Below are 17,090 nucleotides of genomic sequence, written 5' to 3' on the forward strand. Positions count from 1 at the left end.
TAAAATGGAAATCGGTATAAGTGGCTTTTCTAAGAGTTTAATGGTGGATTTGACAGCTCCAGATTCTGATCTGGGCCCATGTACCTATGTATGAAGTATATGTGCCTAAAGTATATATCTGTAGTGTGTAGTGTGTGATGTATGTACTTAATTGGCTGTGTGAGTACGTGTTGATTCGCGAAATATGCGCAATTGTTCTAGATAAGCTTTAGCATAGAATTTTCCGCACAATAACAATGTTTACCTCCATAAGTACCTAATAGAATAAACAGGATAATTTTTCACTTATTGTTATACTGTACATTATATCGTTCAATTAAATAGTGTACTGTGTTGTCATTTATTAATTCCCGTTTAGAAGCTGAAAGTAATAATGAGGGTTTAGAGATAGGTACTTCCCTGCATAGGTACGTTACGCGCTTAAACCCTTAATCCTACGATTAATTTCTTACCGAATGATTTAGCAGATGATATCACGCAGTCCCTGCAGTTATAAAGATGACGTTACGTTGCAATTTGTAATCCTTTTCAATATTGATCAATGATCATAAATAAACCTGCCTTATTGAGAATGTGATTTATAATAGCCTCGTCACGCCGCGGACGCCTGTCTGCCTGCTGCTCGTATACCATTACCATGAGAACGTTGAGATCGTACTAACAATTTCATACAAAAATAAATGAGATTATACCTCTATGAAAACTACCTGATGCCGGCCAGCTTCGCTTCGCCTTAAAAAGTGTTCCTGTGGTTATTTGGGGATAAAAATTGCCTACGTATGTGTTAATATAGGGTGTCATCTGAAACATGAAAATACTCATTTTACGTGAGAGAGTATAATCTAACATACATACAATCTTTCGCGTGTATTATATAGGTATTACCTAGTACCTAGTAGGAGTAGCGTATTTTACAACCATCTATCTACTCATGAATTTCAGTAACGAAACTAACCACTGTAGTTTACTGAGACCGAGTGCGGGCTCCTGCGGCTGCTGTGCCGTGGCTGTAGGAACTAATCAGTTTAGCCACCGAGTCACTGCCGGACACAGAATGTACCACAGAGAGTTTGATGGCTCATCATTTCAATCGATCTGTGCAACTTTAACACACTTCTACAGATTCCGGTGATAAATTTAACATTACTTCTTTTGAACCTTATTAGTGCAACCGGTGGTTTGCTTATTTCAGTTTAGATAACTGGGATACATAAATGTATCCTTCCTGCTAAAATATTAATACAATAGGTATTCGTAGATATTTCTGTACTTTGCTTGTTTCTAGATCATGCGGATTGATTCCTCTGAATAACTCTCTGTTCTCTGATCTGTGTGAGATACCTCAGAGATACTCCTCGCTATATTTAGCCTCTCAGGAGCTACCAGGTACATTCATCACATTGCCTGTCTATAACGTAACAATATGCGGTTCACAATATTAGTTCCTGAAACCGTCGAGCTTATTGGTGGCGCCACATGTACCTATGAGCTATCAGCACCAGCCATTGAACGGTAATTACATTTGCGTATATACTGTAATTAATTTTCAATTAATTTGTACCGCGTATCTGTATTGAAACATGCTCTATGGTTTGGTAAATGTGCGGTAAAAATACCCTTATGAAACAGCTACTTGGGCGAGTAATGCATGGGCTTAAACAAATTAATTAAAGTGTACCGCACTCTCAAGTAAGTACATTATAGTAATTATTATTAGCAAGGCTATTCTAGCATCGGCCTGAAATAGCAATTCATAACGAGGTTTGGTGGAGTGAAATAGTTGAACTCGATGTAGTAATGGCATAATAGTTGCAGAGTAGGCAGCCTAGTGCATGTAGGTACTAGGTAGCGGCTAGAACTAGTCTGCGTTGTGATGAAAGTGGCCGCTGGAATGCCGCTTGGCGCCGCCGCCGCCGCCGCCGCCGTCGCTAAACGGCTACTACTGATTTACTAAAGCAGTGTTTAGAAAGAAAGAAAGAAAGAACAGTAAGTCAATGATAAATTAAGTTTTCTTCTTTGTGCGAGATCGCTCGGATCACGTGTTTACACATTACGTACAGTATCCGAACAGGATAAGGTCTGTGCGTACCCTTATCACTAGATTATGACTACGTAGGTATACTAATGAGCATACGTACAGTATACAATTAAGTATTTAGTGTGTAAATTTATATTAAGTCAACCAAATTGTATTAGTAAAACTCACGAACTGTGCTATCTTATGGAGGGCACTGTTGCCTGTAATACAGGGATGAGCTAGTACGGGTAACAGTGACACTATTTAATTGTAATGTTACTACAATTTTACTGCTCAAATAAATTTTATTTTTATTATTTTAGTGTACGAATGTACCAGATAAGGTAAGCAGTGTAGAATTTAATAATTACTAAAGGCAGATTTATAATTTATTGTAGGTAATATGAAACTACCTGTAGTCAGCAGTGGCATTACACTTTTTGTTATCTTTGCTATTGTCTGCACAGTATGTCTGTTGTAAATCACTGAGTGAATAATATCAGGTATTCGTTTCCACGAAGTCATTCATATTTTCTTTGAAATATTATGCTAATTACAGTAAATGTATATATTACTGTTAACAATATACGTAGGTACATCACACACACATAACATAAGAAAAATTGTAACGTTTTCTCCGGTCACGAATTATACTACAGAGAGTTTGATTGCCAAAATTATTATACAGTGCCACAAACTTATCTGTTCCGGTGAGAGGGAACTAAATTGATGCATATCTCATTATTTACCAATGAATTATACATTGATATAGATTAGATGGGTTTATTGAAACCACAAGAGCGAATTACTACTACTGGCAAACTTAAAATCTTATAGAATGAAGAAATATTACACATTTACGTGAGCTGTCACCGGAACAGATCAGAAGTTTGTCGCAATGTACTTATTTTAGATAGCAGTCATTGAGACTTTATATTGTTGATGTGTCCACCTAACTTGACCCAAGAACGGCCACGTTAACGTCACGTTACAAATAATTGTTTCCAAGTATAAGCAGGTACCTACAGCTTCTGAAACTAATTAATGCGGAAACGCTTCCTGTAAAGCCGTTAACTTGAGTGAACTGTTGCTGAATACCCTTACAAATATGGTTAGATTGCACTTAGAATGAGCAACCACGTGTCACGCGAGATACACCTATTATTATTATTGTTAGCTCATAATAAATGATGAAGGTATTTGTCACGTTCTCAGCATAGGTATTAGATACCTTAAGATCGAGCAACAATCTAACAGTAGCCTATTCAGCCTACAGTGATCAGTTAACTTATTATACCTACATTAACGCTTTTTCCACCGATCAAAGGTTGGCTGGTGCTATGCTATAAGAAAAAGCAATAAGCCTACTGTCATTGGTTTAGCCAGCGCTCCAAGAGTTCTTAAACTACAACGAACAAAATATTGTACGAAAGCTTCATCGTTTATGTCAAGTTAGAGTGCCCTCCTAGTTGCATCACCCCGAGCCATGAACCGCGGCGACAATGGCTACACATTAAATAGCCATTACATAACTACACGACAATAACGATATTCACAATAACCACGACTTGAGCGGCGGCGGCGGCGGCGGCGGTGCGGGAGACAGCCGTATACAAGTGGATTATATGCGCTACATTAGCGGAATTGAGACACGTTTAACATCACCATCATAATATTTGAACCATTTTAATTATTTTTTATCATCCTCAAGAGGTATTACGACAGTAATTGAGACATGCAATAGGCTTTTCAAGCCTCAACATAATAGCTGAGGGGTGCGATTATTATTCGCCCACATTGTGTCAATCTGCGACTTTTATTAGAGAAAGTGAAGATGAGTCAGACGACTGACTCTGTAATATTAAGCGACAATCATTTTATCATTTTAATTTAAGTACTATGCGGATAAATATCAATTTAGCATAAAATAATAAAACTCATATTCGTTTTTGTTTTGTGCTAACGATGCATATAATGTCGGTAAGGTAAAAGCTAAATACTCATTATATCTGTTACGAGTAAATGTATATGTCAAAATGTGGATCGCGAAAGCTTTCGCCTAAAAATAGATAATTAATAGTGAGTGACGGATGCGGCGGAGGCAATATGCCGGTGTCCACCGCGCCCGCGGCCGCCGCCGCCGCCGCCGCACCGGCCGATCCTCGTGGGCACGACTGTGAGCAACGCATTATATGTATGTACATATATTTATCAACTACTTAACTAGCTTTTTCGTGTTAGCTTTGGAAAAGATTTTTCAGAGGAATTTTCAGGACAAATATAGCTAATGTAAGTACTTGTACACTCACGGGCAATGAAAAAGTTCCACTGAGAAAAGCACAAAATTACTCCTATACGAAAAAAGCTAGCTTAATAACGCCTTCTGCAACATTGAAGTACATTTAAATGTGCATCAGGATATTACCAACTAAAATCGGTAATATTTTCTTAACATTTTAAATAAGATATTTGAAAAAATTAGGGTCATTTGGTGTCTGAATTTTGTGAGTGGAACTTTTTCATTGCCCGTGAGTGTATTAATAAAAATATTACTTGATTACAATTGATTGATGAAGAATTTGTTAATGTTGTCAGATTGTATATAGGTACGTGTAATTCATTTAATTATTATAATTAGTTTGTGTGTAGGTGTGATAGTTGATGACTTTGGTGAGGTGTTCTGGAAACCACAAGTGCAGATGGAATTTTCGGGTGAGTGGTCAACACGTCGTTAGAACGTCGTCAGAAATCAATGTCGAGCTGCTGACTAACCGCACAGTTTACTAACTTGTCCTACGTAATATGGTCGCCACTTATTTGTAATTATATATTTTAATTGTAGTGGATCAAAACCGTAGAGTAACTTACTCATAAACCTCACATACCGATACAAATTGAACCTGGACTGAACATTATTTATTTAGAACAAATTATCTAACAAGTGACCGTAAGATCGACCCTAAAATCGTGTCCCTATTATTGCGTGCATTTTTTATGTTCTCGGTAGTTTACCTACTTTAATTACGTTTATGGTCTTTACTGCATAATAAATAAAGCAATTAACAAATGAATCCGTTAGTTACTAATGAAGTGATTAGCCTCCTTAAATACATACACAGAAGTACAGGTCGAGAGGTAGCTGACGACTCTCGGGTAGTCAGTATGTAGGACTGGCCTCGTCCTGGCTGAGTCACGTCTTTCCACGAAGGGTGAAGTCCAAGGAAAACAATCATTAAAATTCCACGTTAAAAAGTGTTAAACTAATATAAAGAGTCGTTAACATATTTAAGATAACGTTATACGAGGACCGTCATTACGGTAGCAGCTTAGCACTTTACTGCAGATAGCGCCACATACAATACAATGTGATTGAAACCATCTCTACCTAAGGATAGTAGGTATAGAAGAATAATTAATAGTGTCCGTATAGCATAGAATTAAAAGAAAATACATAATTTCAACTTGAAGAAAGTCATGTAACATGACTGCCGGAAATTCGACTGTTTTTTTAAATCAATCTAAAAAGACTGGGACGATTTAGTAGTAACTTACTTTTGTACCAGTTGAGACACAGGTTGGTTCATAATCGAGGATTATGTCCATCATGACTATCAAGACTGCTGTATTTTAGGATGAAGTGTGCAGTAAGTAGCCCCCCCCCGCCCCGCTGCACGCGCCGCTCCCGCATTGTCTTGTAAACCGCTCGCCGTGCGGAGCGGGCTGTCCGTCTGTCCGTCCAAACAATAGCATATTGTTTGCTTTTCGTGCCTTTCATCGGACATTTCCCAGGAAATGAGCATCGGTGCCACTACTGTGTAGGTGTAGGCCATGATTATTGCTTGATTGGTTCCGCGTCCGAGAATATGTAGAATTTCATTACCGAATAATTGATGTGAGTGTAGATGGAGAACGCTTTATATGAGATGCTGGCATTGTTATTGAATAAAGAGATTCTAATAGACCGAGGTATTCACGCGTACTGATATATCCAACGGACGAAAATAGACGAGAAATTTGTGGCTATCTACGTACCTATACGTACTAATATGCCCTTCATGAATGTAGTGTGCTACCTGTGCACTGAAGTAGCTGGATGTGGGCAGGTGGCGGCGGGCCGGCGCCGCGTGACGTCACGCCTGCACTGACAGCAGGAGCCCGTCACTCATACATATTCGGCTATTGAACAAATCGGCGGAGGAAGTGTGTCGACACGCGCCTGAATCGAATATTGATGCCGCGCCGTGTGATGAGGGTGACAAGCACTGCCGCTGCCTCAAGTTGCTAGTTGTACACCTACAGGGTGGAACAATAGTTGTTATACAGGGTGGGGAGCCGACGGTGGGAGTCAACGTAAGCCTAAACAATGCGAGTGCTGAATATTTTATGTAGGAATCTACAACATACATTGGATACTGTTATGAGGATACTTTACGGTTATGCTTGTGCAAGTTTGTATGTACATATGTATTTACCAGCATTATCTGTATTGGAATCAGTGAAATGCTAAAAAGGTCATGTTAAAGATGTTTAACATAATTGATTTACGATAATATGTATATTAGATGGTTGTTTTGAGGTCAAAGCCACACAAAGAGATGGAATAATCTGTACATAGGCGGAATTATGGAAATCGTTAGGGAAAAGGAGAATGAATACGTGGTAAATGATAATATTAGATTCAGACTATAGATACCAATACACACAGTACTTTTACACTTAAGACATATACGATACACAAACACATTATAACTAAAAAAATCCCAAGATAAATTGCAAAAATATCTTCGAATAACAATCTATTGAAAGAAACAAAAGAATGGTAAGTAACAATTATTGTTATTGAAATCAAATGAGCCGTGAGTGTGATGTTCTGAAATTAGGTAAAATGTATTCATGAATTACACGGCATGGCCTCACTGAACTGAACTAAAGGGAGTGCGGTGCGGTGCACGCACACTAATGTAACAAAATTGTTGTTAATATTGAAAAAAGCATTTCATTGCATTTACTTATCAAACCGGTAAATTCATTGGTCATCGTACTGTGTTGGATTGTGTATGAAATGGTTAGGTAAGGTCTTTAGGAAGTGGTAGATCTTTCTTTTCTTATTGTTTGCAAATGTTTAGCTTCCGAGCCACCTACTTGTCTGGGGTAAACTAAAAAACTCTCAGTAGTAGAAGTCGGTGGCCTGAAGGCGCAGTCGGCGGCGGCGGCGGCGGCGGCGGCGGCGGCGGGGTAAACAAGAGGGGAACACCGTAATTTCCCCCCTGGGAGCCTCCGCAAGCTCTATTGCAACTTATGGCTCTGTCGGCGGCGATGCGACCAAAACAAAAAGTCCCCAACTCAAACACTACTGAGCCGTGTCTGGCGGTATTCTACTTGCTCTCGTAATCGGCTTGCCTCTACTTCCGTCATTATCCTGGTAAATAAAAACTGTTGTAATTCGTTGGAGGAAGGAGATATAGCGGTGTCTACTGGAATTTGCGGGGTAATAACCTGCCCTCGCTGCAGTGGTGGAGGGATGAATTTTTCACGAGACACGTTTGATTGCGGGGAGGCCGCGGCTGCAGTAGTTAGGGGCCTGTATTTATACGTCTGGAGCTCTACCTTCACAGACATTACTATGTAATGGTTGTTGTGTGCATGTGGCAGTTTCCTCCAGGTGCGGTGCGGTCACTCCTCGCCTCGCTGCACGGGTCGCTTATCGCGGCGCGTGTCGTATCTCCCGCACTCGGCTCGCCGGACGTGATAGAGTAGTTCTTACTGTTATTTACTTTGTCAATCTCTTGTAAGTTGCAAAAAGTTGACATAATATTATGGCAATAGCGATATGGCAAATATGGGCATGTTTCCGCACACACTTATTGTGAAGAGTGTATATAGGCTCATAAATGAAACGAATTTTAAATTGATACTATACATAAATATTGCTATGTCTTGAATGATACTATTTTGCAAAATAAATTCAGATATGATTAAGTTTCTCGTTATTAGGTAGGTAATGTATGTGTCGCAGGCATCTGGTTTAATCTCCTGTTTGATTGAACCGCTAGCCCGTTCATTGGATGACGCTGCTTAGTTGTATGACTAGGCCGAACGTTGATTGCACAAGCGTCACAAAACGTCCAACTAGTTAGCTGACTTAAAATCAGTCAGGTGGTGAACAAAACAAATATGGCGTCTAACAGCTAACAGCTGACACAAAAAGCACAGACCTATATTGTTAGTTTTTTGCAAATAAATTAGCTTTAAAGTGCGTTATTTGTGTTAAAATAGTGTGACAACATGGATTTACCTATTATTACGCCGCGGGCGGATAGTTTCAAAGAAAAAATTGTGGCGTAACTGGATAATTATAAACAACAATATGAAGGTACGTTTATTGTTATTGTTTAGTTAATTTGTGAGATAGGAGCTTTGTAACACAGTCTTTTTGTTGACTCTTGTCTGCTCATGACCTCATGTTCACCCTAACCAGACATTATAAAGTTGCTATACTATATCCCATTCAACGACTCCGCTGAATTACGTTCAGTCAAGACGTCGAACGTTACAATCAACGACTTGACGAGTTGTAATTAGTCATACAACTGAATAGCGCCATCCAATGAACGGGCTAGTGGTTCAATCAAACAGGAGATTAAACCAGATGCCTGCGACATATGCACTTTATCGCATGCATGTAGGATGTGACATATTATTATAATAATAATAATTATTAATTATTATTATAACGAGGACATACATTAGTGTGTACTCATACAAGCAGCTAATTATGTTGATGCCCCAGTTTAAGTTTATTTTAAAATTACAAAGTTTCATTAAAATACACACTCAATTAATCATTCAATAAATATTTTCCCAAGAGTGACCTAATTTTCGCCAATAACCAAGTACGTCGGACCACAGTCACTATTTATTTACGTATGGTAATGCTGTTATAATTAAAACCATAAATTCATTCTATTAATATGGCCTGCAAAAAGTAGGCTCACATTTGCGTCAACACATTAGCATGATTGTACGGAGACAGAGTATAGCGTGCACCCCCCGCTCCCGGGGGCACGGGGGCACGGGGGCACCAGGAGGGGGGGGCACGTGACTCACGTGTAATAGATTAACAAATTAACATACGGTTTGCCACCGCCGCCGCACGCCACCATGACCCCACTCCACTCATGATCAGAATTCTTTTAACATAACTTCTAAGGTTAAGGAAGTAAAGCTCACATTATTATCTTCATAACAAGCATTTCTGCGCGAGCTTCGCAGCGCCTCTAAAGGGTTTCCTCAGAGTTCTGCGATGAAAGTAGATTTCAGGAACACTTTATTGTGAAAGAAGTTTTAGGTCCTTTTAATTACTAACAGTCTTTCCTTTATATCAATCCTCAATTTAATAGTACCTACTAGCGATGTAACGAATATGTGTTTTTGGACATTCGCGAATGCGAATGCGAATGCGAATATCTGATATCGATATTCGCGAATGCGAATGCGAATGCGAATATTCAGTTTGTGTTCAAATTTGGTGCCATTTGTATGGTTTGGTGGCAGTCTCGTACTGAACGAGGTACCTAAGTTCCGTTCTAGGCGCATTCCGAATCAGACTAGCCAATACTAGTCGCAGTTTTTTTTTAAAGTAACTTAATAAACTTAACACTTTATTAAGCTCCGTAACTGTTACTTGCGACTGTGTGCAGTTTCTGAGGGCGACTTACACGAAAAATTTAAATCTATGGATACTCTGGCACTAAACTGTCAAAATACGCTTTTTGTTTGATTAAGGGTGAATTCGTCCAAACATCACGTTACACGAGAATAACTATACCGGAATAAAATTTATACGCGAGTAAATATCCAGGATAAGTACATTTGCATTCTACCAAGTTATACCATGATTAAATTGAATGAACGAGGAACGAAACTGTAATGCAACTAAAATAAAAATAGCCGCGTTTCAAAGCATGCAATAGAAATGACATGCCAACTTAGTTTGAATGGATTATAAAAGTATGAAATTGTTTATGTTTTAATATTTTATTCGCTGTTGTTATTCGGAGACTTTGCCTTTAAACGTACTTTTGTTTATGTTTTGACAGATGTGTTTATATGTCATTATGACGGATTTCTAATCAGCTGATGTGCTGCCGCCATTACAAAATTACTCTCAGATAAGCTCGTTACACGGTCAATTTTGGCGGTATAACATTTTATTCTTGGGATAAGCTACTTATCTTGGTTTCAGGTTTGGTAGTATGCAAAATCTGCTTACTCGCGAGTAACTAGTACTTTACTCGTGAGTAAAAAGTTACTCGACGTTGGTCGAATCCACCCTAAAGAGTTTATTTATTTCAGACCAATTACAAATTATTTATATTTAGGTCCTAAGAAACTATTTGAAGTCGGCTAATGCCGAATTTTGGGTGTTTCCGATTATATGCGATTTCTTCCAAACGCAGCCATACTTTGAACTGCGGAACCATTCACCTTGATGGCAACTTAAAAACCTCGCTTGGGTTGTCTCAGGGCGCAAGGACCGAACGCGCGTGTTAAAACGTAAAATTAGTAAAAAAGTGCATATTTCGGCAATTTCGATTTTTTTCGGAATTACCCGCACATCGGTAATTAAGAAATCAGTTAAGTTACTTAAAGGATTGTTTTTTCATCCAAAAGATTGTCATTTTTGTTCACTAAGTTGTGAGTTTAAAAACCCTAGCTCATATTTTTTTGTATTTCACGACTAGGGTAGTTCCAAATGTTGGAACATCTTAATATGAAATTCTGTGGATCGGGCAATTTTGAATTATAAATATCACATAAATGTGTAAAAGTTTTTCTGGACAGTAATCGGAATTACCCGTATATGTTTGGAATTACCCTTAAGCAATGAAAAAAATATCAACTTTAGAAACTTAAATATTTACGAATTCCGAGGGTATTTACAGCATCCTATCAAACATAGTTTTAGGTTGTATATTACAGTATACAATGCGATCTTACATGAATAACAATAACCCAACCAGTTCTGATAATGTGACAACAATTAAACATGTAGCGGACTCGACCAAAAACCTTTCGTAATAACCCACCTTCACTATATCTTAAGTTTCGTTTTCTAAAGTAAATAAATAATACCAAGTGATAAAGTAAGGCCGGTAATGTGATTAAGAGGGTAACTTGTAATAACTAAGTAAAATGGTTATAGCGGAATGGAATTCGATATTGTTAACCTACCATTATTTTCAAATAGGTACTTAGTGTTTTTTTTTCTAATAAGTACTGATATTCGCAAAACATTCGCACAAAATTTTGCGAATGCGAATGCGAATGCGAATATCCAAAAACATGCGAATATTCGCGAATGCGAATGCGAATGCGAATATTCGTTACATCACTAGAACCTACATCTCATTCCAAAAATAACAAATGTAAATAACACCTCTGACTGTGGCGGCTATCAAGTGCATCGCGTGACTCGAGCGACTTAATAGTGCCCCATGAAGCGTGGGGCGCCCCACGCTCCGCGCCGCGCAGTCACGACCACGATCAGGCGGAACTAAACATTACTTCACGAGGAAAAAAAGCAAAACAAACAGTTTTGCTACTAACATATTAATGACTGCCAATTTTAGCACGTTTTCTTCTGTAACGTGTAAATATAGAGCTCCGTATTGCGTCTAGTGGCTAGTGCGAGGCAGCAACACACGGCGGCGGCGGCAGCGGCGGCGGGGGCTTATTAACAAATACCTAACGTATGTAGCGATCCGGACGATCTTACTTTCTATAAAAGGAAATCGAAATTATCTCTACATGGGGCACGTATTTTCTATCTCGCTAGGCTCCGTAATGGGGAGATGTTTTTACTTTTATCGAAATAGCCGTGGAATCTGTGTAATTAATATTCCGGGAGCTGCGAGCGTGATCTGCAGCGATCCTGGCGAGGAGGGATCGAGAGCGCTGACCGGCGCCGCATCCGACGCCCATTAGTCAATTGCGCGGAACAATCGCCAGATGCCCCACATACGACAATATTGTTTAGAGTCTGACTAACTCGCGTTAACCCCCGACTCTTGCCCCACTATTCGATTATGGGACATCCGGTGACCCACAAGGAGTGCGGCAACCACACTCCCGTCCCGACCCACTGTTTACTAACAAACAAAGGGCTCGCAAAGTGCATCGACCCCACTTATAAAAATGCAGTTACATGACGCCGCACAGACGAGTGTTTGCAGAAAAAACTGTACAGCAAGTTGTGTGGCGGCGGCGGCGGCGGCGGCGGCGGCGGCGGTGGCGGCGGGGGCGCCGGTCGCGGCGTCGCTCGCGGGGCGGACAGGTCGGATCCACTGGAACTGGACACGAGCTATTTCCATCCGACAAGTGTAAATAAATCTAGCGTGTCACTTTCGTGCTCGCTTGTCACTTTCGTTCCGCGCCGCCCCAAACCAAACTGGTCCCGGCCGCCTACGTTTATGATCTGCCATTACGACTGCTTAGTCATTATGTAAACTTGTCATTTTATTGGCGGTCGAAAACTTTCTTTGGGCTCAAGGTGAGGAGCGAGGAGAGATTCAAGTGTAAACAGCGGGAGTGACTCAGTGGGCGGCCGGAGCGCACCACGGCCGCCACCAGCCAGGTGATAAGAGGAGCATCTAGGCCATTTTATCCTTAAGTATCTGAGGCTTTGATGACGGTCTCCCCGGTCCCGCCGCCGCCGGCCCCGCGGCAGGACTGCTGCGGCAGAGAGCTCACGTGTCCACACGGAACCCTCATTAGTCTCATTACACATTCAAAGGTCAATTCAGTGTGTGCACTGCATGTAAAGTACACCAGCTGAAAATGTTTGGATAATTCGTTTCAGCACTTCAAATATTTTTACAAATTCTGTTTAAAATCTGGCAAACCTAAAGACGGAATTAATTAGCTGTTGAGAGAAATAGCCGGCGCGGCCCGTGCTCCTGCACATTTGCGAAATTTACTGATACGAATGATACCTTTAATTTTCGCGTAGTATTTATTGTGAGTAGTGTTTATCTGTTTATCTCGACGTGTGGAGATTGAAATATTCCGCGGCGGGTTAATGTCGTAATAAATACGGAGATAACCTCTCCGCGGCTGTTAAATAACCTCGCACGCGACGCCCCGCCGCCGCCGCCGCCGCCGCCAGTACCCGCTTCAAACTGTTTAATATACCACCACGGTAGTCGTGGTGCTCTATAATGGGTTTTAGTACTATCATTAGTTATGTAAAGTACATACATATTCCACAGCCCGCAAGAATTTTATGAAGTCGATGCCCATCTCAGCAAAAAGTATATAAGTAATTACACTGATCCTACATAGCTATGTATGTACAAGACGGAGAATCAAATGTATCACTTGTAAAGCACATGCATTTACAACCAGGAATCGGGGCCGTGGACAGATTCTTTAACTTTTTCAAACGACATAATATAACTATGAAGTTTGCAGGTCACATGTGGCGTATGAGAATGATATCTCGGCCGAGAATTTATTTCCACAATCACATTAATTACAATTGTGGTGACGCGGCCTTGCAGAATGTGCGTCGAGTGTTCACCGCCGACTCGTCACAAGTTTCAATTCATTTATACATTTATTGCCTGGTGTGGTCATAAGCTGATAGGATAGGTTTATCAATGGCCATCCATCCCACTAGGTACGTACATAGTAATATTTGAGATAATGTTTGTTTATTTTTTTCTGTTACGTTGTCATAATTTTTTGTGTGGAGTGCTGCTGTGTGGTGTCGGGATTTTGCTAGACTGGAGAGCGACACAGGCGACTGCATATTATAATCTTTATATTCCGGAATTCACACTTTTCAAACCGTATATAAGTTCATGGGCAAACGGTAGTGCAGACAAAATATAATTCTATCGAAAGACTGAACAACTGCATCTTTAAGAAAATGATGAATCATGGTTAATTTCAGTGTGGTGCGTGATAAATCCCGCAATGCTATCAGTACTTCCATCACATTTCCTACAGTGCAGTGTAGTATCGCGGTAGATCGTATCACAATATCCACAACACATCCACTGTTCTGATACATGTACAGGTATTTGCGATTTCCATTTAAAAACAAAAGCCACCACTCGCTGAGTGCAATCAAATTCCACCGACTACTCTGTATTTAAATAGGCCACTGATGAGAATTCACGATGTTAATATAGAATGTATGTACATCCTATATTAATTTAAGTACATACAGTGTACTTAATCCTACAGTAATCCTACACTGCTGATGTTCATAAAAGTAAAGATACCGAAGTTCTCTTACTCAAACTGACGTATAATTTAGTGTAATACCAACAGTAACTATTATTATTACAGTACGTATTTACTAGTACATGTTATGATGCTGTGTCTAGGTGTTGGGGTGATTAATAGTCAGTGCACATGTTAACCATCAGTGGAGACGGCCCCCGCCCCTCGACCATCAGTCATTGCACCACTGGACTGAAAGGGTTGACTTGCTATGTACTTGGTAGTCTAAAGTACATCAGCTCAGTCATATCAAAGTGTATTTACACAAATATTATTAACCTAATTGAATTGACCTAAGATAATAGAAATACATAAGATATATTGCAAAATATTTAATACCATAATTACTCATTCCACAGATGCTCCTATTATAAAGAAAAGCTTTGAAATACTGTTATGACTGTGTAAACTGAAAGTATACAGATAGGGTCCTGGATTTAGCGTTCCCCTCAATGGCATAACTTCAATATCATACAGTTTGTTGATACAGAACATATCAGGACGTTACTAGGCAGGAACTCAGGTCTTTTGTATAAAATCATGGTGTTTGCGTGCCGCGGCCGCGTCAGCGCACTCCCGGCACTTCCCACGTCCGCGCTTGCTAACTGCACGGAGTATCACTGCGATCACATTACACTTGCTTTACACACTATTATTCACTTTTTATAGCCATTTCTTTGTTGTCAATGTACCGCCGAGCTCAGACTGCTGTGAAATTATAGTGTTAATTACATCTACAAACACATTACTCCTGCGAAATCTACCACCATTAATATACTGTGTTATGGCTCTTTCAAGTTTATTAGAGTGAAATTAATACTTATTTATAGGCATGGAATCCCGGACAAAGAAAGTTGTTAAAGTAACGTTAACGACTGAAAAGATTTTCATAAAATGAAAAAAAAAACATGGGAGTTCTTTTTCAGAATACAGAGTAATGTACACTTGTCCAAAATTAATAATGCACATGCAGATCTTCACACCCGAATCATTAAATCGTAAGAGCCTTAAAAAAACACTTGCATTTTGCACCTTGTTCGAAAGAAATAAGAGTTAATATCATGTGTCACATCATCGAAAACAACCGATCTGTCAAAAATTTCTATGCGCATTATCAATTTTGGAGCACTGTATATGTATAGATACATATAGTCTGTATTTCCATTTTTGTTACAGTAATTCAACATAAGTATTATAAGCACATTTTACTATGAAGCTGCAATCAATTTTCATAACGAAAGATAAGTGAAGATGGAGTAAGTCCGAGTGTCTACAGTTACCATCACAATAAGCGGGACCGTTACTGAATTACTGAGTAGGTACCTATAACACCACTTCGCCGAATTCACCGAAAAAAAACAACTACATGACCGAAGCAGTACCGATCTCCGCTTGTTTATAATGTCTCATCATTCATTCATTTTATGACTTTGAGCGTTGAAACTGTGCTTCTCGCAAGCTCATGGCTCATGATAACAACTTCTAGATCACCTCGCCCGTTGCAATCTCAATATTAACAAGTATGTAGGACAAACTAATGATTGTTTTAATTTTATAAGCGTAAGTTTACATAATTATAATTAGATATGGAGTGTAAAGTTCAAGTGGAGCGGCATAATGCCACAAGCAACGGTACCGGCGGCGGCGGCGGCGGCGGCGGCGGCGGCGGCGTCACGCGGCGCGCGCGGCAGATTACATCTGGAGTAATTAACCACCAGGCCGATGACCCCGAGGTAATGCTCATTCATACAATGTCCAACCACAGACAAACCCATCCGTAGAAAAAATCTCTGGCTAAACCAGGATCCTCTGCTGTCGAGGGCTTATATTGACACGGTTTCCAGTTAATACATCACCTCTGTTCCTATAGCATTACTAAGTTATGATGATGTATCTTTAAAGACAGTATTCGTCATAATTCACACGGCACGGCACCATCAAAACTTATTTTATTACCTTATGTAGCTGCGTGGCCTACAAGCGGTCGTAAACGCCAAAAGTTATTGCGACCGGCGCGAGTGAGTTGTTACCGAAAATATAATGATTGTGCGGCGCGTTTGTAGTGCAGTCGAGGGAGTCACCCGCGAGACACAGTCCCCGCATACACCTAGGTTTATATACACAATGTAGTGAGTACTCGTGGCTGTAGTCCGGCGGCGTCCAGCGCTCCACATCCAGAATCAGAATCAGGGCGGCGCAAGGCTGGAGCCGCCGCCGGCAAAAACGATACGCGGAAGCCATGTCGACTCCATAAAACATCAAAGATTTCTATTCTAGGAACGCGTAATGAACGTTCGCGACTAATCTAAACAACAATGCGCGGGTGAAAAAATATCAAGAATAGCTATTGTGTGTCCGCGACCTGATGCGGAAGAGCAGCCGTGGGAGGCCGGGACGCCAGGTCTGTGCACCACATACACGATTACATTTACAAATGCACCAGTTTTTGCTGCGCCGGAGCCACACATCATGAGAGGAACAACGACGGTTTGTGTGCAATTATGTGAAGCGAATCGGCGCTCATTGTTGCCGCCTCGACTGCAAATGGTGGGCTTACTGCTTTTTGCCATCTCCCATTTAAACGACTTTAACTTGAAATGCGATATGAGTTTCAAGGGACATTAATATTGCTCGCGTATTAAACCGTTGTGTATTTTTTGTTCTATTTCGGAATGAGTGTGAGCTGCGCCTCGCCTGCAGGCGGCGGCGGCGGCGGCGGCAGCGCGGGGACAGACTGCATCATCCGTGAATCCGGAGTTTAAATATCAACACCACATGTTAC

At 40.4% G+C, this 17,090-nt stretch overlaps 2 protein-coding genes across 2 annotated transcripts in view; one reads left to right on the top strand and one right to left on the bottom strand.

The window, feature by feature from the left end:
* Positions 1-17,090, bottom strand: part of LOC119691455 — a 33,793-nt gene that overhangs the window by 12,745 nt on the left and 3,958 nt on the right. The window lies entirely within an intron of this gene.
* The window catches only part of LOC105391872 (pupal cuticle protein 20), a 43,437-nt gene continuing 30,470 nt past the window's right edge, over positions 4,124-17,090 (top strand). The window contains exons 1-2 of the mRNA XM_048626706.1: positions 4,124-4,193; positions 4,667-4,729. Of these exons, the coding sequence (XP_048482663.1) occupies positions 4,124-4,193; positions 4,667-4,729 (133 nt within the window). The remainder of the gene's footprint in view (positions 4,194-4,666; positions 4,730-17,090) is intronic.

The sequence above is a fragment of the Plutella xylostella genome, chromosome 17 (assembly GCF_932276165.1).
Source record: "Plutella xylostella chromosome 17, ilPluXylo3.1, whole genome shotgun sequence".
In the NCBI taxonomy this organism is placed as follows: domain Eukaryota; kingdom Metazoa; phylum Arthropoda; class Insecta; order Lepidoptera; family Plutellidae; genus Plutella; species Plutella xylostella.